This window comes from Leopardus geoffroyi, chromosome D4 (assembly GCF_018350155.1).
Source record: "Leopardus geoffroyi isolate Oge1 chromosome D4, O.geoffroyi_Oge1_pat1.0, whole genome shotgun sequence".
NCBI lineage: Eukaryota > Metazoa > Chordata > Mammalia > Carnivora > Felidae > Leopardus > Leopardus geoffroyi.
The window spans coordinates 82,157,895-82,178,736 of NC_059342.1; the positions used below are offsets into that span (position 1 = coordinate 82,157,895).

The following is a 20,842-nucleotide window of genomic DNA, read 5'->3' on the forward strand; positions in this document are numbered from 1 at the left end:
ACCAGGGCAGGCACACTGGCTCAGGTGAGGACACATCTGGGGTCAGAAAGGCTTCCTGGTATGTCCAGTCTTTTACCAAATAGGTCTCTCTTTTATGCCTATGTCTCTGCAAGAAATCCACACCCATTCCCCCACGCCCTTCCTTCCGGCCCCTGGCCTTCCAGGGAGGTGGAGGGCTATAGCAGTCCTGGCCTTTCCAGGCCCTTTCCAGCTCCCACTAACAAACCTGCCACCACCCAGTCCTAGAACTCCTATGCTCTGCTGTTTAGATCTAAATGGGAATTCAACGATCTTTAGACCATCAGTTTAAGCAAAACAAGACAAAACAAAATGAAAACCAAAAAAAAACAAAAACAACCCTCTTTTTTTCTAATAAAACCTTACACAGAAACATCATATAGAAAACAGAAGGAAGGGGCGCCTGGGTGGCTCAGTGGGTTGGTTAAGTGTCCGACTTTCACTCAGGTCGTAATTTTGTGGTTTGTGAGTTCGAGCCCCACATCAGACTCCCTGCTATCAGCACAGAGCCACTTCAGATCCTCTGTCCTCCTCTCTGCCCCTTCCCTGCTTGCACTCTCTCTGTCTCTCTCAAAAATAAATAAACATTAAAAAAAACAAACAAACAAGGGGGGTGGAGCCACAGGGTATAAGTGAGGTGAGAGTCAAAGGCACCTTCTCAGCTTCCTTGATGCCCCTCCTCCACCTCCCTGAGGGGACGCTGATCTAATCAACCCCTTCGTTTGATAAACTGGGGACATGAGGTCCAGAGTGGTTAAGGGACCTGCCCAAGTCCACACACACTTGTTCAGCCCACCAAAACCTGCAATGATACTGAAGCCATCCTTTCCTATCCCACCCAGTCCCCAGGCTGCCTGCTCCTGCTGTGAGGCCAGATCCTGGCTACTCTACAGATAGACTGTCCCTTGTTTCACAACCCAATTCCTCCCTGTGCCTTGTCTAAAGCTTCACAAACATACTGGTCACGATGCTCATCAACCATTCCACACGGGCACCATCAGCCCTACCTTAGGGACCTGGCTAGGTGTCATGAGGGACTTGGACACATTCTATGAGCTGACCAGGAGGGACCCTACCTGAGTTCTCTCTGTCTCTAGAACCTGGCACAGAGACTATGCGTGCGATATGCTGCTGCTTTGTCTGTCTCCTGGTCCTCTCCCAGGTGATGTTTCTGCATCAGGGGACGCGGGGTGGGGTTGGGAGACTGCCAGTGCTTCCCTCTTCTGGGCCACCAGCTGTGCCCTCGTCATCCTGCTCAGATGTCATTCCAAAGAGCTGGCTGCACCCTGGAAGAGTGTTCTACTTCCAGACCCCCAGTAAGACAGGCAAGAGATGGAAATAGTGGTCATGCAAATATAGCTTCAAGGCATTTGGGTCCGTGGGCCCCATTCTCAGCCCACCCCCACCTAGATACGGCCTCGTGTTTTACTTCAGATAGACCTAGCAGCTGACACTGACCTGGAGACAGGAAGATAAATCCTTCCCCCATCTCCAGAAAGACTGCAAAGGTGTTCATATATATAACATATATATAGTATATTATATATATAATTATATATATAGTATATATAGTATAGTATAGTATATATAGTATATATAGTATATAGTATAGTATAGTATACTATAAGTATAAGTATATATACTATAAGTATATAAGTATACTATAAGTATAGTATACTATAAGTATATATATATATATATACATATATATATATACTATATATATATATACTTTTGTTTTAAGTTTATTTATTTTTGAGAGAGACAGAAAGAGTGCAAGCAGGGGAGGGGCAGAGACAGAGGAGGACAGAGGATACGAAGCAGGCTCTGGGCTGACAGCAGAGAGTCCCATGCAGGGCTCGAACTCACAAACCACGAAATCATGACCTGAGCAGAAGTTGGACACTTAACTGACTGAGCCACCCAGGTGCTCCTGCAAAGGAGTTCTTAAAGCCACTGAAGAAGTTTCTCTTGGATCTTTTTCACATGAAACATAAAGAGACCAATTTTGAACACCCTAAGCAAAATAAGCATATGCAAATGCTTATTTTGTTTGTTTCTAGGCTGTTCCTCCGAAGAGCCTCTGCTTATCCAGGTGAGGCTGCTGCTGTAGGTCAAGGGGGTTTGCAGTCTGTCTTCAGAAAGCCTTTATGTGGCACACAGAAGGCTGCTTCTTACCCACCATATTTCTCAGGTTACCCTGAAATGATTTCCGGCCCTTTCAAAATCAATCTAGCCCACCCTCCCAGCAGCGATATTTGCAACTTTTCAGTTTATTCAAAATAACACGCGGCACTATGACCCACCTCAACCTGAAAAAATAATTAATTGCATTTCAAGAAAAGAATTTGAGTCTGCCTCTACTCCCTCCTTTCTAATATAACCTTCACGCATTACAAAGTAAGGCGGGCTTGGTCTCAAAGGTGTAGCATCTGGAGAGATCTCAGTAGTGAAGGAGGCTCGAATCCTAAATCATTAACTGATTACTCCTTCCAGGGGTACAAAGGAGATTTCTAACAGCCTATGTGATTTCTATCAGCCTACGTATCCTTTCAAGCAGCGTTGCCACCAGGAAAATGCAACCATTACACCTAAAAATAAAAACACAAAGACGCTGTCTCAATGCAGATACGACTGCTTTAAAATACTTGGAATCGATCAATATTCCAAGAAGATGAACGGGCAAGAGCCTAGCTCAGCCTGTTCGCATCTCTTTCCTTTTGTTCCCTCCACTCGCTTCACCCTTATGTGCCGGTCCTGTTTTTTCGGTCGCTTGATCCTACTTCCTTCCCTTGGCTGCTCTCTTCTCTCTCTCTTACTGTCACTTACTGGGCACCAGGGCTGTGCACGCAGTTCTCACACTCACATACACAATGGCAGCGTGGATTGGGATCCAAGCCAGACAGAGGTACCAGGTGCTGTAGCAGCATCAAAGAGAAAGCAATGACTTGAGATCAGGAGTGAAGAAGAGCTTGAGGAAATTCATGGAGGAATCTGGCCAATTACATCAACGGCCCCAGTTCACCCATCGCTGAATCCACACCCTCGACCACATAACTTTGCCCTCCATGACTCTGGGTTCAACCACGCACCTGGCTTTGTCGATGGAATATTAGGACGCATGATACAGGCACGAAAAGAAGATATGATATTGGGCTTGTTCTCTTGTGTTTCTTTCATTGTCCTGAGAAGGACATGCCCGGTGGCCCACTGGTGGCAAGAGAAGGAGAAGGATGAGAGACACATGGAGCAGAGCTGCTCCAGTCAAGGTGACCCTGGCAAACCCAGCCTAGAGCAGAGCCCCCACCTGACCTGCAGATGGCAAGAGAAGCCCCGCCCAATCAGCCAGGACCCAGCTGTCCCAAAGACGTGGGAGTGAAAATAAATGACTCCCATTTTAAGGCACTGAGTTTTTGGGTGATGTGTTCCATAGCAAACTGATGAAGCTCCCAGAACTATTTCTGATATTTGCCTTTTTCTCCAACACAGCATGTCCCAGTCCCTTCAATGTCCTGAGGATTGACCTACCAAGGCATACTTGCTTTCTCTGCTTGCTTTGGGGACCGATACTCTTGTTCTGAGTATGAATCCACTGAGGATTCTTTGAGGATATGAGTTATGCCCTTCCACTTAACTAAAAGCGCCTAGAAGTAGGAGTCATGGCTCTCCCTTTCAGATCTCATAACCAAATCCACTTTCTCTTTGCAGAGAGTGTCTTGATTGCTTTCTTTGGAGACTTTATAATCATTCCCACACTCACGTTCAAACCACACTGGAACATTGTCAGCTCCTCTCTTGTGGGAAGGGAAAAGGCTGGAAAAATAAGATGAGCGAAACTAATCAAATAACCCTGTTTCTGGCAAGTAGCCAGATACCCCATCCCTACCCCCTGACTCAATACACACACACAGAGACCTCTTCCTCTCTCCAAGGAGCACAGAACAACTGACATTTGATGAAACCATGACTAAGACCATTACCACCCACATCGTGAAATGTAGTAACCACAGACCTCAGAAGCCACAATGACAAGGCAGGAAGTAAACTAAACATAGGCCAGATTTGGTGCTGGTGGCTTTGCATTCATCATACCATCTAGTCCTCATAAAAGTCCTGTGTGGCACGCATTATTATTCCCATTTTACAGATAAGGAAATTGTAGCTCAGGGAGGTAACTTACTCAAGGCTTCAAGCCACAAATGGTAGAATCAGTATTTTTAAAAAAAAAATTTTTTTTTTTATTATTACGTTTCTTTATTTTTTTTGATAGGCAGAGACAGAGCATGAGTGGGAGAGGGGCAGAGAGAGAGGGAGACACAGAATCCAAAGCAGGCTCCAGGCCCAGAGCCTGATGCGGGGCTCGAACCCACAAGCTGTGAGATCATGACCTGAGCCAAAGTCGGACGCTTAACCAACTGAGCCACCCAGGCGCCCCTAGAATCAGTATTTGAGCAGAGATCTGGCTCTGGGCTGAAATGAGGAACAGTAAAAGCCCTCCCTTCATCCCATTCTTTTTTTTAAAGGTTGATTTATTTCTTGAGAGAGAGAGAGAGAGTGCATACCTGCATGCGTGAACAGGAGATGGGGAGAAAGAGGAGAGACAGACAATCCCAGGCAGGCTCCTTGCCATCAGCACAGAGCCCGAGGCCGGGCTCCATCTCACAAACTGTCACAGGCTCAATCTCAGGAATCCTGAGATCATGACCTGAGCCAGGCGCACCTCCCCTCACCCCATTCTTATTCCCAATCTATTTGCCACACATCAGAATAACCTGGCATGTTCAGTAAAATGCGTATTCTACCCTCCAGCCCCAGACTTCCAGGATCAGCAGGGGCGGGGCGGGGGGGGGGGGCGGTGGGGGACGGCTGGAACTTCCTTTTGAATAAGCACCTTAGGTGATTTTGATGCAGGTGGTCTCCAAGGCACAATTGCAGAATCCTTGCCCTAAATCTTGTAAGACTTGAGACTCTGCCAAAAGGGAGACAGCATCCTTGCCTTTAGAAAGGCTGTACTTCGTGGGAAGTGTTCAGAGGTAACAGGGAGGCTGTAGAAATACACAACTCTGGAAAAGACGGACAGCAGGCCTACCTGGAGGGCAGAGGATTCTGTGATCCTGACCAACTCTCCTTCGAGGTAAGTTTGAGGTATCCTATTTCTCCTTCCTCTCTTGAATTTATAGAATTTACTAGGAATCAGTGTCTTTTTTTTAACATTTATTTTTGAGAGAGAGAGAGAGAGAGAGAGAGAGCATGTGTGGGGTAAGGGGCAGAGAAGGGGGGGACAGAAAATCCAAAGCAGACTATGTGCTGAGAGCAAGACAGCCTGATGCAGGGCTTGAACTCTTGAACCATGAGATCAGTACCTAAGTCGAAGTCGGATGCTTAACCGACTGAGCCAACCAGGGGCCCCTAGGAACCGGTGTCTTAGTTCAGTCCATAACACCAACACAGGGCAGGCACCCCTCATATCTTCCCAGCAGCCTTTCTCGGTGGGCATCGTTATAGTCTGTGCATAGGTAAGGCTGCCAAGCAGACTAAGATCCTGACTTCTGAGCTCTGAGTTCCTGGGTTTAAGTCCCGACATGATTATTCACTAGCTGGTTGACCCTGGGCAAATTGCTTACCTATAAATGAGAATAATAATCTCTCTCTGAGGTTGTTATGAGAATTATCTAAGAAAATACACATTAAGTGCTGAGAATAGGGGCACCTGGCTGGCTCAGTCAGTGGAGCATACGACCCTTCTTGGTCTTGGGGTCGTGAGCTCGAGTCTTGCATTAAGGGTAGAGTTTACCTTAAAATTTTTAAATTTAATTTAAATTAAAAAATAAATAAATAAAAAGTAATGTGCTTAGGGGCGCCTGGGTGGCTCAGTCAGTTAAGCGGCCGACTTCGGCTCAGGTCATGATCTCGCAGTCCGTGAGTTCGAGCCCCACGTCGGGCTCTGTGCTGACAGCTCAGAGCCTGGAGCCTGTTTCGGATTCTGTGTCTCCCTCTCTCTGACCCTCCCCCATTCATGCTCTGTCTCTCTCTGTCTCAAAAATAAATAAACGTTAAAAAAAATTAAAAAAAAAAAAAAGTAATGTGCTTAGAATAAGGACCCAGCACCTAATATGTCTCAATATATATGTTGGTCACTCTCACTACTACAGTTAGGGGACAAGATGTCACTGGGGATAAATGACAGGACTGGGATTTGAACACAAAGCCTGTGCTCTGAACTAGGGAGCTCAGGACTCTTCACTGGGGACTAGTGGGTGCCCCCTGCCTTCCTCTTCTCTTCCTGAGGCCAACGTTTCCCTCAGCTTTAACTGAGCATAATATGAAAGTTAAGTGTATGTATGTTGTATTCACCAAATAATGTTTTGTTTGTTCTGTTCCTCATTAATAAACTGTGTGAATGTAATACTTTCTAGTTCTCCCTCCTAAAAAAAAAAACTCTCTAAAGTGACTAGTACGGGGTACTAGACATCACCCTCAGCCCCTAAGCCCCAAGTCTGTGGCTAGGCTTATCGACGGCCGCAGAACTATTCCTTCCCTCTCCTCTGCTGCCACCGTGTGGTCATATCAGGTTATAACCGGTATTTCCTCTTGCTTTGGCCTGGATGAGGTTTTGGTGTGTTTGTTTGTTTGTTTGTTTGTTTGTTTGTTTATGTACTTTATTTATTATTTTTAATGCTTATTTATTTTAGAGAGAGCGCGTGAGCTGGGGAGGGACAGAGAGAGGGGACAGAGGATCTGAAGAAGGCTCCAAGCTGACAGCAGAGAGCCCTATGCCGCCCGAACTCACAAACTGTGACATCATGACCTGAGCCAAAGTTGAATGCTTAACCAACAGGCCACCCAGGTGCCCCAGGGCTGAGGGTTTTTAACTTGAACTCGTAATCTGGTTCTCAGGGAGCATAGGTAGTACACCTCTGATCAAAGTTTTGTAACATTTCTTGGGCCGCATGGGTGGTTCAGTCGGTTGAGTGTCTGACTCTTGATTTCATGAGCTCAGGTTCGTGGGATTGAGCCCCCTGTCGGGCTCTGCACTGAGCATGGAGCCTGCTTAGGATCTCTCTCCGTCTCTCTCTGCCCCTCCCCTGCTCTCTCTCTCTCTCTCTCCTCTCAAAATGAATTAAAAAAAAAAGATATGTAACATTTCTGGAAAAGCAATGTAACAGATAGCCTTCTGCCCTAATGTGAATTCCAACCTACTTCGGCCTTGGGGAATTTCCCCATTTAAGCAGCAAACATGCACTTCCATCAACTCAGATCAGAAACCAGAAATAATAGGATACAGTCCCTGTCCCCAAATACATCATAGTATTTTATGTAAACAAATACAATTCAACTGGGGCAAATACACATGCTGAAGATGGGGTTACCCGACAGGAAACGGAGACAAGATCATTCAAGCCACCAGGACTTCCATGTGTCACATTTAGGGCAAACCTCAAATTGTTTTTCTTAAACTGAATACAAAACGATAGCATGAAAACAACAGTAGATAATGTACTGAGACGTTTCTATGTGTTGAGCCAAGTGCTAGGTACTTTGCTGGTATTAATTCGTGGGCCTGTCATGCAAACTCCTGTTACCCCAGTATATACATGAGGAAACAAAGGTACCTCCAGTTTTTGCTGGAGTCAGGCTCTGAGCCCTCAAAACTTTTCCTAACCAATGTTGCCATAACTCATGGGAGCTCGTGCAGTGGTGTTACTGTTTCTTCCTGAAGAGACAGTAAAGACTTATCAAGGATCCAGAGAGGATGGGAGATTTAAGCTGAGTTTTGCAGGATAAATAATGATTTCCCATGCTTCCAAGGGGGCTCCAATGTCTTCAGTAAGGCTTTTCTTTGATAAGTGGAATCGGGGCCTTGTGGAGGATGGACAGTAGATAAACAGATGACATTTATGGGATGTTTACTCTGTGCACACTATGTGAAGAACTTCAACCCGTTGGATGAACCCTGGCAGCAGCCTTCTGAGATAGTTACTATAACTATCCTCCTTTGGGGACCAAAGCTCAGAGGGACTCAGAAATCCACCCAAGGTCATTCACACGAGCAAACATCAATTCTTTTTTTTCTTTTTTTTTTTTTTTTTTTTAACGTTTATTTATTTTTGAGACAGAGAGAGACAGAGCATGAACAGGGGAGGGTCAGAGAGAGGGAGACACAGAATCTGAAACAGGTTCCAGGCTCTGAGCTGTCAGCACAGAGCCCGATGCAGGGCTCGAACTCACGGACCGCGAGATCATGACCCGAGCCGAAGTCAGCCGCTTAAACGACTGAGCCACCCAGGCGCCCCTCAAACATCAACTCTTGAGGTGGAAGGAAGGAAGATGGGAGCGAGACTTCTTTGAGGATCTTTTTATATAGTGTTGGCTTTCAAACTAGGTTAATGTTTTATGTGTTCAAATCAGTTCAATCAAAAAGGATGAAAAAAGCAAATCCAAAAATGGAATCGTGCAGAAACAAATGAATCTACTTTTTTTTCCGTTTTCCATCTATTTTGAGATCCCCATAAAGCTATTTAACAATTAATTTATTTTTAGTACTATGTAATATGCAACTTGTGGTGTCTTTGAATTTGAAGTCAAGTTATTCACACAAATAAATCTATTTCTATACCAAGTTGACAACATAACCACACAGAAAAAAAATAATTCAGATGACTTTTTTAACTCAATATTCTACATCCTTAGAAGGATGTGCTCTAAGAATGAAGAAAAAAAAAAGGAGGAGGAGGAAGAGGAGAAGGAGGAGGAGGAGAAGAAAGAGGAAAAGGAGAAGGAGGAGGAGGACAGGAAGGAGAGGAAGGAGGAGGGGGAGGAGGAGGAGGCAGAGGAGGAGGAAGAGAAGAGGAAGAAACAGAAGAAGGAGAGGAAGGAGGAGGAAGAGGAAGAAGAAAAGGGACGGCAAAGAAATCTTGAAATTTTCATTTAGGGTTGCTTTTGTTAGTGGCATAGGCATAATTATGAAGCTATTTAGTGTGTATTATGTGATGATAAAAATTAATAAATACATGGATGCTGGGAATTGTGTTTCCACTGAAGTATCCATATGAACTCATACATTTTAGAAATCCCTATTTTTCCTCTGTCCACTGAAAGGACCTAGAAGCAGTGACTAGCATCCCACTAGCAATGAGCACATAGCACCTGGATTTTAGTTCTAAATGTCACTCTCCATAAAAGGAACCAGAGCTTCTTGGAAAGTGGCTAACTCTAAGTCCTTAGCAGAGAAGTTCCACGTGATTCTGGAACAGCTTAGACCAGAAAGAAGGTAAGTGCTCGAAAACTAATGGCTTATCTCAAAAGGAGACAGGAATTGGTTTGCAAAGGCAACCAAAGCCCCGGAAAGAATTATGATAATAGACACTGAATTTTTAAAAAATCTGTAAGTTCATAGCATTCATGGGGGGGGAGGGGAGGCGGACAGGGAGGTAGAGTTCTGTTTTGTGCAAGATCAGGTAATAAATGCAAAAGAAAAGACAGAATTAGAAAATCACCTTTTGACAAAACCCAGTGTACTAACTTGGCTCAGGCAAGGATCATCAACAGATGCTAAAGCCCTCAGGTAGATGGTTGTTGGGAAAAAGACACTCGCACAGTCTCAAAGTATCATACCCTTACTACTCACAAAAAGGCAAATAACCTTACAATATGGAGATCTGGCATTCACCACCTTGACCAAGTGATTAAACCTAGGGTCACTGAGCTGACATCACGGATTCCCTGACTTGATTCAGTAAGACCATGTAACATCACTTCTGGTCACATTATAACCCCAAAAGAGGAAATAATTAGAGAAATCAGAGTGTGGGACATTCTGTAAGACGACTGGCCTGCACTCTTTAAAGAGGCACTGAAGGGGTGCCTGGGTGGCTCAGTCGGTTAAGCATCCAACCTCAGCTCAGGTCATGATCTCACCATTCGTTGGGTTTGAGCCCTGCGTCGGGCTCTGTGCTGACAGCTCAGAGCCTGGAGCCTGTTTCAGATTCTGCGTCTCCCTTTCTCTGCCCCTCCCCTGCTCTCACTCCATCTCTCTCTCTATCGCTCTCAAATATTAAACATTAAAAAATATAAATAAATAAATAAATAAATTCTCTCCCTTTACTTCCTCCAACTATTTTCTTTTTAAATTTTTTTAAATTTACTTCCTCCATTTTTTCTTTTTTAAATTGACCGATTTTATTGTCCCTCGATCATTTGCTTTCTCCACCCAGAGTAACATGACATCCCGGAAACGGTGAAAATTTCGGAAGTACATAGACCTGATTTTAAATCCTGCCCTGCCCACAAGCCCTGTGTAGTCCCTTAACCCTGCTAAGTCTTAGTTTCTTCATGTCTGAAAGTTACTATTTATTTCCTACCTTGAAAGGCTGCCGGTATTCAGTGGGCCCATACGTTCGTTATTGAACGTTTATTGATCATTACCAAGTGTCAGACACAGTAGTGGGCACTGGGGATGATGGAAACACATATTTGAAGGCTGTGTTCTCAATATTTCATATGGATTGATTCTCATTTCACAAATGAAGAAACTGAGGTGCAGAGGGGTTCAGCATCTTGGCCACAAAGCTAGTAAACGTTAGCCTATCATCCCTGGAGTGAACAGTAATTATGCCACGCACAGGGAGGAAAAAACAAAGTCTGTGCCTTCACGGGACTCTTGTTCTGGAGGAAAAATGAAATCTGGAATACCACGGGGACATAGTTTAGGATGGACAAGTAGCAGTTTCTCTTTCCTTTCCTCAATTCCATGACTAAAAAGGAGAATCACATAAAGAGGAAGAGATCTGAGCGTCCGCTTTCAACTCCTTCTCTCCCTTACCCAAATAAGTAAGCCGTTTGGTGATAGCTGCTGTCACTCACCTTGATCCATACATCAGTGATTCCCACGCTTGAACAAGCCTCAGAATCACCTGGAGGGCAGGAAAAGTCTGCATCTCACACAGGTTTCCCAGTGAAGCTGATGCCCAGCTCTGGGACCACATGCCGGGAACCACTTCACAGAACAGGTAAGTATTGACACTGCAGAGGTGAGGAAACAGAGCTTCAAGAAGGCTGGGTACCTCACCAGGAGCTGACAGGATTTGAACCCAAATCTTTCTGGACTCCCAAGCCCATGCTGCTTACACTACATCGAGTAAGAGATTAATACTCAAGGATTTTCCCATTCCATGTCTGTTCATTTCATTTTGGAATCTCTGTTCTTGAAAGGCAAAGTTAAGGTTCTGTGAGTGCATATTTTCATTTCTGATTGCAACAAGAGATAGTTTCTAAAAACTACTTTACAAATGCTCCTGTCCCTTCATCCAAGAATTCCTCTTCCAGAAATCTATACCAAGAGAACTACCCAAAATATGGCTCAAAATGCAAAAATGCTAAGTATTTTAGTGAAAAACTGGGAATCTAAATACCCAATATTAAGGAACTGGCTAAATAAATCATGGCATATACAAATGATGGAATATTATGAAGGCATTAAAAAGTATTTATTTAGAATTTTTATACATGTCAAATTATTTACGGCATCATATTAATAAAATAGAACACGGAACTAAATCCAATAAGCTCTCAATGTTACTAAAAATAGTGAAAAAGGACTGAAGGAAATTAACAAGAACATTAACAACAGTTATCTCTGCTTCTTCTACACTGTCTACAATGAGTTTTTTAAATCAGAAAAACCATGCACTTTCTTCTTACTGATTAACTACAACAGATATTTGTGAGACCCTTCTAGTTAGTCAATTCCTGAATAACCAGGAAAAGCAAAACTGAATTCTAAAGCTAATCTTTTCATTCCAGATTACATTTTCCCTGACCTTAGAATGTACACCGTCTTAAGCAAAAAAAAAAGAGGAGGAAAACATTCAAATGACAATATTATAAATACAAATACAAATAGAAAAAAAAACCTAGAAATTCCTGTGAAAATGATAACAGGAATCATTTTTGGTTGGCGGAATTATAGGACCCGTAAAAGCTCTTTTTAGCTTAACAATTTTTATCACATTGGAGGAAAAATGGACACCTACTACTTCTGTAGTAAAAAGTCTTTGCTGTTTTTCAAGAGACAACCACGAAGCAAATCACAGCACATCTACACAATGGAATATCAAGAGCCATTTTTACAATGTGGTAGACTAGTAATAACATGAAAAAAATTTTGATACATATTAGCTGACCATACTATAAAACAGTATGTTCAGAATGATCCCATTGTTTTGTTTAAAAACAAACAAGCAAAATGTCTATGTATACAAAGAAAATACGTTGGAAGGAAATATGCCAAAATATTAATAGTGTTTTACCCTAGATGGTTGGATGGGACATTATTCTAACTTTCTTATTTTCACTTTGTATTGCGGCAAATTTTCCTCTGTTGAATATTACTTTTCAAATATGCAAAAAAAAAAAAATTTTTTTAAAAAGCTACATTAAACAAAAAAGTCACATTGTTAAATAAGAGAGAGAGAGAGAGAGAGAGAGACAAAGAAATTAGCAAGAGGATCTTATCCAAAGATCATCCAATTTCAAAAGGCTTCCCAGCTCCAACCCAGCTCTGATGTTTTTAAATCAAGCTGGCCTTCCAGCATCAGGAGCACAGTCAGCCTCAATCCTTCCTCCTATTTAAGACTTAGTAACGTTTCAGCAGGACACTGGCTCCCACAGCAAAGGTCACCCCTCTTGATGGGGCAAACATCATTGTCTGAAACCTTTAAACAAGACCCCGGTAGAGAACATCTGATTACAAGTAAATACAATTTATAATCACTGATGAAGGGGACACACTATTTATGTTGCAAATAACACACTAACTATAGAATTATATTCCCAGGCCTGGCAGAGACCTCTGAGATCATCTGAAGACAATTTCCAGGACACTGTCTTTAGGATGTTATGTAAATATTGACTAGAAACAATAACAGAGATGTCATGCTAGAGAATCTTAAGTAAACAGTTCAAAAGCCTGGTTTCCTGTTTATACAGTTTGAAGTCACTTTGTACTGCTAGCCACAAGGTGATTTAGCATTCCAGTTTAATCTAAGAATTTCTTGACTTTACATATAATAAAAAGGACTACAAAGAACAGCTGGAAAGCCACACAACACAGGAAGGAACAAAAACAAATCCACAGACATGTGTCTTCCAGCCCAAACAAGGAGAAATCTATGCAGCTAGACTATCAGTTCAATCTATTTCCAAATCACTGTCCTCGCTGTGACAGGTGGCAGAGTTACACACAGACGTGAGCACCAAGACTTCTTTTTCTGGGAGCAATCCAAATTCCTGCAGAAAAGCTTCGAGGTCCACAGCAAAGAAATCTTCCCCCAGCTGGTCAGTGACACGAACAAAATTGCCAATCAACTCACCCCCCTTGTAGATCAGCAGGGCCGGAAGGGCATTCCTGGTGAAGCGACTGCTGGCTCCAATAACTGAGCTCTTCACCCGGCAGAATTTGACAGCTGGGTACTCGGCAGCAAGGCAAATCATGCAGCCGTTCATGGCTTCGGTCCCCGGAATGCCGTCCTCATAAATATGGACCATGATGAGGGTGCTTTTCTGTTCTTTATCGATCATCTCTAAAAACCCTTCTCCACTGGGGATCTCAAACACCTGCTTGAACTGGGGCCCCTTGTGAAGCTGCTGCCGCATCTCTTCCATCCTCTGCTTCCGGTACTGCTGTAGAAACTCCTCGTCATCTCGGTCCTCATTCATCATGGCAAACTCCTTCAGAGTCATCTGCAGGATGACCAGCAGGTGAGCAGAAGAAACACAAACTGAACTCTGTGATAATAGTTAACGTGTACTGGGACACGTGGGTGGTTCAGGTGGTTGAGCAACTGACCTCGACTCAGGTCGCGGTCTCATGGTTTGTGGGTTCGAGCCCCCCATCGGCCTCTGTGGGGACAGTGCGGAGCCTGCTTGGGATTCTCTCTCCCTCCCTCTCTCTCCCTCCTTGACTTGCACACGTGCTCTCTTTCTCCCTCTCAAAATAAATAAATAAACTTCAAAAAAAAATAGTTAACATGTACCACATGCTTATGTTACGTGAGCTCAGGACCATGCTAAGTGCTCTGTATGCATTAAAGCTCACGGAATTCTTACGATAACCCCACTGGGAGGGGATTTCAATTGCCCCCATCTTACAATTGAGATTCAAAGACTTGAGATTATTTGCACCAGTTCACGTAGGTACAAGCCCAGATTTCAAACTGGATTTTTAAAAAATCTAGTCTTTTGGGGCTCCTGGGTGGCTCAGTTGGTTAAGTGTCTGACTTTTGGTTTTGGCTCAGGTCACAATCTCACAGTTCATGGGTTGGAGCTCCACATGGGGCTCTGTGCTGACAGCATGGAGCCTGCTTAGGATTCTCTCTCTCTCTCTCTCTCTCTCTCTCTCTCTCTCTCAAAAACAAATAAATAAATTAATACATATATATATATATATATATATATATATATATAGTCTTTCAGCTACTGTATTATAATGTCTCTCCCTCCAAACAGACATCAATTAATATCACTTCATGAACTTGTTTCTTTTGGTCAGTCTCGACAATAGATTATTTTATCTACTGTTTCATTTTTGTTGAAAAGACAACACGATACTAAGGAATTTTAAAAATTTAAGAACACTCGTAATTCTTGCTCTGCACCCTCCCCACACACACATATACATACTAAAAACACACAGTCACACTCTCTAATACCGTATTTTGCTTTTTATTACCAGGCACATGCTGACATCATTTTTGCTTTTTTAACAGCAGTTGTGGATGTACCAATTAAGCTGAAACCTGCTCTTGCCACTTGGCATTATTACATCACAAATATTTCCCCCTGCTTCTCAATTATTTTTTATAGAATGACGCGTACTGTGCCATATTTTGCTTGACTTCCCCTTTTCTGGCACTGAGGTGGTTTCCAGCTCTGCTCTGTGGTACACAACCCAGGAGGACAGGGACAGAGCTGCTCTCAACCGCCCCATGCGGTCATGTGTTGCTTTATCTGCTCTAATCTCAGCATAAGGAAGCACTGTGAGCAGCGGGCACACAGCCCTGCTGCCAGCTCGAGTCACAAAAGTTGTCTTCCTTCTCTGGGCCTGTTGCGGCAAGACATCCCCACACCCGGAACAAAGCCTACCTCTGCCCAGTCCGGCACCAATCAGACGGTGGAGGCCGGGGACCACAGCAGAGCAGGATGGACATTTCTGCGTCACGGCCAGCACAGCACCGTCCTTCTTCCCAGCCCCCTGCTCCCAGCTTTCCCATCTACCTCGGCCCACCAGAGTGCCTCTGAGCCATTATGGTCAGAAAGTCTAATGCCCTGAAACCCTCCTCCTGCTCCAGGCAAATGACTCCTCATTTAATCCTCTTATCTGCTCCCTGATCCTGGCTGGCATTCCCAGCCAAGAGCTGCTTTGGGCTACAGCCAAATGATCTCAGGCACTCCTTGACATTCACCCATGTTCAGAGGGCAGGTGGAAGGGGAAATAAAAGGTCCTTTTGATACAGGGCAAGTAACAGAGGGTCAGGGGCCTATTTCCAAGTATCTTCCAGAGTGTCCATTTGCTTCTACTGTGTTGCCTTGTTAAGAGTAAATTCTCATGAATAGGCTTCAGGTGAAACAGAGCAGCACCATGGAAAGAGCAAAAAAAACCTGGGTGAGAATCCCAGTGCTTATGAGCATTTACTAGTTAGATGCCCTGAGCCAAGTCCCCTCTCCTCTCAAAGCATCGGTTTCATCATCTGTAAAACAGGGATAAAACCACCAACTTCAGAGGGTTATTTCTGGCCCAAGGTAAGACTTCCATAAAGCACTTTGAATGGGCCAGGCACTGCGGGGGCCTTTGTACCCAGAGAGCACTGTGAGGTAGAGGGACTGACCTCACCGGACCCCTGACAAACCAGATTCAGAACAGAAGACACACCCCCACCGTCTCCAGTAGCAGAGCTGAGGTTCAAACCCCAGTGTGTCCGAGTTAGGACGTGACTCTACTTCCCCTGACACTACACAGCTCTGTGGAGGCCAGATCAAACACCTGCACCTCTTGCATCACTGACCCCAGTTGCAACAGCCAGGAGCCTTTCTCAGAGAGGCCCGGGGGGCTGCTAATTACCTTCCCACTGATCTTCTCCTGGAGCTCCTTCTGTTGGCGTTGCTCCTCCTCTTCGTCCAGATGGGACCTGCAGGTCATTGACAGCTTCTTGATCAGCCGTTCCATTTCCCGGCACTGCTCCTCCCTTTGCTCAGTCTCCAACTGTTTGAAGCGGCGCCAGTCATTTATCACCCCTTTTGGACCTGGGTCGATGGTGAACATGGAGGTGACCAAGAAGAGCAGGCAGAGAATTACGGACCAGCTCACATCGGTCTAACGCTTGCCCCACCGACTGCACGGTAACGCTCACGCGGGGCAGCATGGTCCACGTAGTGACGTCCACTGCAGCGTGGCTTGCGATAATTAAGGGGCTGAGCTAAAGACCCGACATTAGGAGGTGCACTAAATAAGTTATGACTTATCTACTCAAAGGAAAATGAGGCAACTCGTAGAAAGAATGAGGTAGCTATAGGTTTTCTTGCCATAAAAGATGTTCAAATACATTAGGTCAAAAAAATAAATAAATAAAGAGCAAAATGCAGAACAATATCATGGTATGATCATCCAATTTTTAGAAAAGGAATTGCCTGTGTATGTACAAATATTTACAGGTATTCGTATATGTGCACATACATTTGTATGTTCATAGAAAAAGGACTAAAGAAGAATAAGTCAACCGTTAACAGAAGCTGTCTCTAGCTAGTAGGCTCCAAGAGGACTTGTGAGACAGAACTTCTATTTTTTTCTTTCTACCTTAATACATTCTGTATTACCTGGATTTTTATAACAAGATTGTGGCAGGTTGTTCTGTTATTCAAGTTACCCCCAAGCCTCCCTGCCCCTTGCCATGTAACTTGTAGGACCTCTTATGGGATGAGTACGTGCATCCCCAGCCCACTGATGTTGGGTTTGGCCACGTGATGTGCTTTGGCCAATGGATTCTGAGCAAAAGATTTATGAGCCATTACGTTTCCAACAGCCCTCTCTTGCTCGCTATACCTGGTCATGAAAAGGCAGTCCCGGTCAGGGGCTGCTCTTTCAACCCTTCCCTAGAGTGACAGGACATATGAAGCAAAAGCAGGGCTGCTGACCCACACGAGCAGCAAGTAACACATTTGAGAAATACACCTTCACTCTCATGAGCCACTGAGATTTGGAGGCTATTTGTTACTGCAGAAAAAAATATAAAAATCTATGTGAGAAAAACTTTAAAATGCTACCAAGAAACACTAAGAAAGACCTGGTTAAATGGAAAAGCAATACCATATTCCTGACTAGGAAGACCCAACATCACAAGGGTGCCAACAACCCCTAAATTAATTTATATATTTAATGTATTCCCATGTGTGCACGTTCCTAAATTTGCTTTGGAAAAATAAGAAAGCAAAAGTTGAGGGGTGCCTGGCTGGTTCAGTCAGTACAGCACGCAGTACCCAGTCTTAGGAACTCTATCCCATGTTGATGGTAGAGCCTACTTAAAAAAAAAATTGGGGGAAAATGATGGCACAGAAGAGTACTGAAGGTCAACCAGCCCCACCATGTACTAAACATGTAACACAGTAATTAAAAACAGTGTGATGTAGCACAGTAAAAAACAAATCAATGAAAGAAACTACAAAGTATAGCTAAAGATAAAAATATAAACAGAAATTCAATACGTGATAAGACTGACATTTCAAAGCAATGGAGAAAAGACAGCTAATTCAATAAATAGTGTTGAAATAGTGGGTAAAATATGAAAAATACTAACGTGAAGCCCTGCCACATACCTTGCACCAAAATGAATTCCAGATTAATCAATATTTAAGTGTAAAAAAAATCATAAAAGTATTTTAAAAAGGCATGGGAGAACTTTTTATAATCCTGGAGTGAAAAAAGACCTTTTCGGTAAGAAACTAAATTAAGAAACTATAAAATAATGCCTTCAGGTACATAAAAATAAAAATTTTCTGCCCAGAAAAGAACACAAAGTCAAAAGACAAACCACAAATTGGTAGAAATATTTACAGCTCATACCACACTGATTAGTTTCCTTAAAACAAAGCTCCCTAAAAAGAAAAAGACCAACCACCAAATTTTAAGAATGAGCAAAGGACAGGAAACTCGCTCTTAAAGTTATAAAAGATGGGGCGCCTGGGTGGCTCAGTAGGTTAAGCCTCCGACTTCAGCTCAGGTCATGATCTCACAGTTTGTAAGTTCAAGCCCTGCGTCAGGCTCTGTGCTGACAGCTCAGAGTCTGGAGCCTGCTTTGGATTCTGTGTGTGTGTGTCTCTCTCTGCCCCGCCCTCTCTCATAAATGAATTAACATTTAAAAAAAATTGTTTTAAGTTATAAAAGAGGTTCAGTGTCCCTCTTGAAAAGGTAGGAAATAAAACTACAGTGAGTTACCATTTGTCATCCATTGAGGATGGCGAAGATCACAAATTCTGGTAACACAGTAGGAGGGCAAGTGTCTGGGGAAAAAACACATTGCTGGTTATAGATAAACCAGTGCCACTTCTACTGACAGCAATTTGGAAATATTAAAATGTAAAAGTATAAATATGCCATTCCTAGGAATTTATACTAGAATTGGTATATATTGGTATACATTTATACCAATATATGCATACCTACGACTTAAGTGACATCAAACAACTATTAATTTGAGAAGCCGGATTCAAAAGCAGGTCTGTGTTTACTGTGTGTGATCGGTCTGTGCATGCTGTGCACACACAAGTCTGCACTGTGCACTGAGATGGCCAGAGCACACCCAGGGAAATGCCGACAAAAGGTTATCTCTGGAAGTGGGACTGGAATTAGAGAGCAATGATCAGGAGACTTCTGACTGATACATATTTAATGGACATTTTTTTAAACCTGTTCCCTGAGCTCAGGGATTTCCAGTACCTGTGTTGACTGAGATGCCTTCCCCTGCCAACTCTGCATCTGCAGGCATCGAACTGCCGGCCAGGGCACCACTGCCTCTATCCTTGTCCTCGTGGTCGCTGTCCTCATCCTCACTGCTGCTGTAATAGTACTGGAGCTTCTCCCCCAGCAGCTTATCATCCAGGGTTGTCATGGCTCCTGAGAGAGGCAATGTATCAGGCTCTTTGCTGATGTGACCCAGACAGACATGAATCGGATGACTAGGGGCTCACTTATGCTGAGATCCTGCTATTTACAGGACCCTAACATTGACTTTTTTCATAAGCAGGACCTCAACAAATCCATACCATAATTGTGCTCTTTTCGTAGAAGGTAAAACTAAAACCCAGATAAGGGAAGCTTCTTTGCCAAACTTCACAGCAAACGGTGGAGCTGGGATCAAACCCTAGGATGCTTGACTCCAAGAGACTGAAGGTGTGAGTCACTGTCTTCTGTAAACCATATCCTGTACTGATGTGTTAGCTAGAAGAAATCTGCTTACTGATTGGAGGTTTTATCTACACATACTTTTAGGTTTTCCTACCAACTAAGACTGCTGGGTCATTGAAAGTTGGGTAAGAATCCTCAGGAAAAACTCCAAACAGCAGCATCAAGAGCATGATGCTGAGTCACTGTCTAAGCCAATCACTGATCTGTCTCTTGCCCTCAACATCCCCAGTGGATGGATGGGCTCTGAAAGCCCTACCAACTCTGGTTAAAAGAAGGGCCCGTGATAAGATTTTACTAATTCCCAAGAGTCTAAAGGACAATGGTTAGAACCAAGAGCCTGCATCAGAAGAAGCCAGGGGGCATTTGGAGAGAGAGGTGCAGCTTAGCCCCTCACAGGCCAGCTTGCCTTTCCAGCAGGGAGGGTGACAACTCTAGTCCTCTAAGTATCGAAATACTAGGATTCCTTCATTAAAGACTTATCACCCGGACTGTTTAACTCCGTTACAAAGTGCCTCTCCCACCTGGCAAGGGGCCTTGAAAGCAGGGACCTCCAAGGCCTAGCACAAGGCCTCCGCACAATTCACTAAGCACTTAAGGACACAGCTTGGATCGGACGTGAATGAGAGACCGCAGAAGGGCAGAGAAGGTGTACAGGAGGCAGGGTTTACTGAGAGAAACGTGCAGGTACGGGGAGAGGTGGGGGTTTCGGGGAAACAGAACCAAACTTAAAGAGGCATGGCGACTCAGGCGGTGCAAGACCAGCAGAGAGACCAGGTAACGCTGTGCTAGGTAAGGGCAGGGCCTCTGAGGAGGATGGGGCCAGGGCGGGCCAGTGGAGAGGTTCCCGGAGGAGGCGGGGCCAGAGAAGGGCGCGAGGAAGGCGGGGCCTGGGCGGAGTGGGGCTGGGCTGGAAAAAGCGGAAGGGCTCTCGGAAGAGGCTGGCTCGTGGAGGGGTGGGGGGGGGGCGGGGCCAGCGGAAGGGCGGTGGAGGGGCGCGCGGAACCTTTGGGGGAGCCTGGTGGAGGTGGGGCCAGAGGAGGAGGCAGGCAGAGAAGTTGCAGAGGCCTGGGGGTCGAGGGGGATCACAGACATCACCGAGCACCGGCATTCCATCACCTCCCACACGTATTCCATGCCCGCCGCTTCTTCCCGACTGACCTCAGTGCAGTTACCCCGCCTAGGTCAGTCTGGACGCCTTCGGGCTGGCAGCTTCAGGGACTTCGAAGGAAGGGAGCGCTCGGGTGAACGAAGAGAAGTGGGTCGGCGCCTTGAGCACTAAGAGAAAAGCCGCCGGAGTCCCGACTGCGCGGACCAATGAGGCGGCCTTCCTGCGGTCGGGCAGACACGCTGCCCAATTAGGAAAAGCCTCCT

The 20,842-nt window shown here is 44.5% G+C and overlaps 1 protein-coding gene across 3 annotated transcripts; it reads right to left on the bottom strand.

The window, feature by feature from the left end:
• Positions 1 to 11,480: 11,480 nt before the first annotated feature.
• PDCL (phosducin like) lies at positions 11,481 to 20,842 on the bottom strand. 3 transcript variants are annotated; one of them, XM_045468214.1, is made up of 4 exons: positions 20,630 to 20,842; positions 19,004 to 19,180; positions 16,136 to 16,317; positions 11,481 to 13,758 (listed from the first exon to the last, which is right to left on the bottom strand). In XM_045468214.1, exons 2-4 carry the CDS (start codon positions 19,173 to 19,175, stop codon positions 13,207 to 13,209), a joined length of 906 nt encoding a protein of 301 aa, XP_045324170.1. In that variant the 5' UTR covers positions 19,176 to 19,180; positions 20,630 to 20,842; the 3' UTR covers positions 11,481 to 13,206. The 3 variants fall into 3 exon arrangements, with proteins under 3 accessions (XP_045324170.1, XP_045324171.1, XP_045324173.1); XM_045468215.1 differs by having other exon boundaries at positions 20,588 to 20,832; XM_045468217.1 differs by lacking the exon at positions 20,630 to 20,842 and having other exon boundaries at positions 19,004 to 19,209.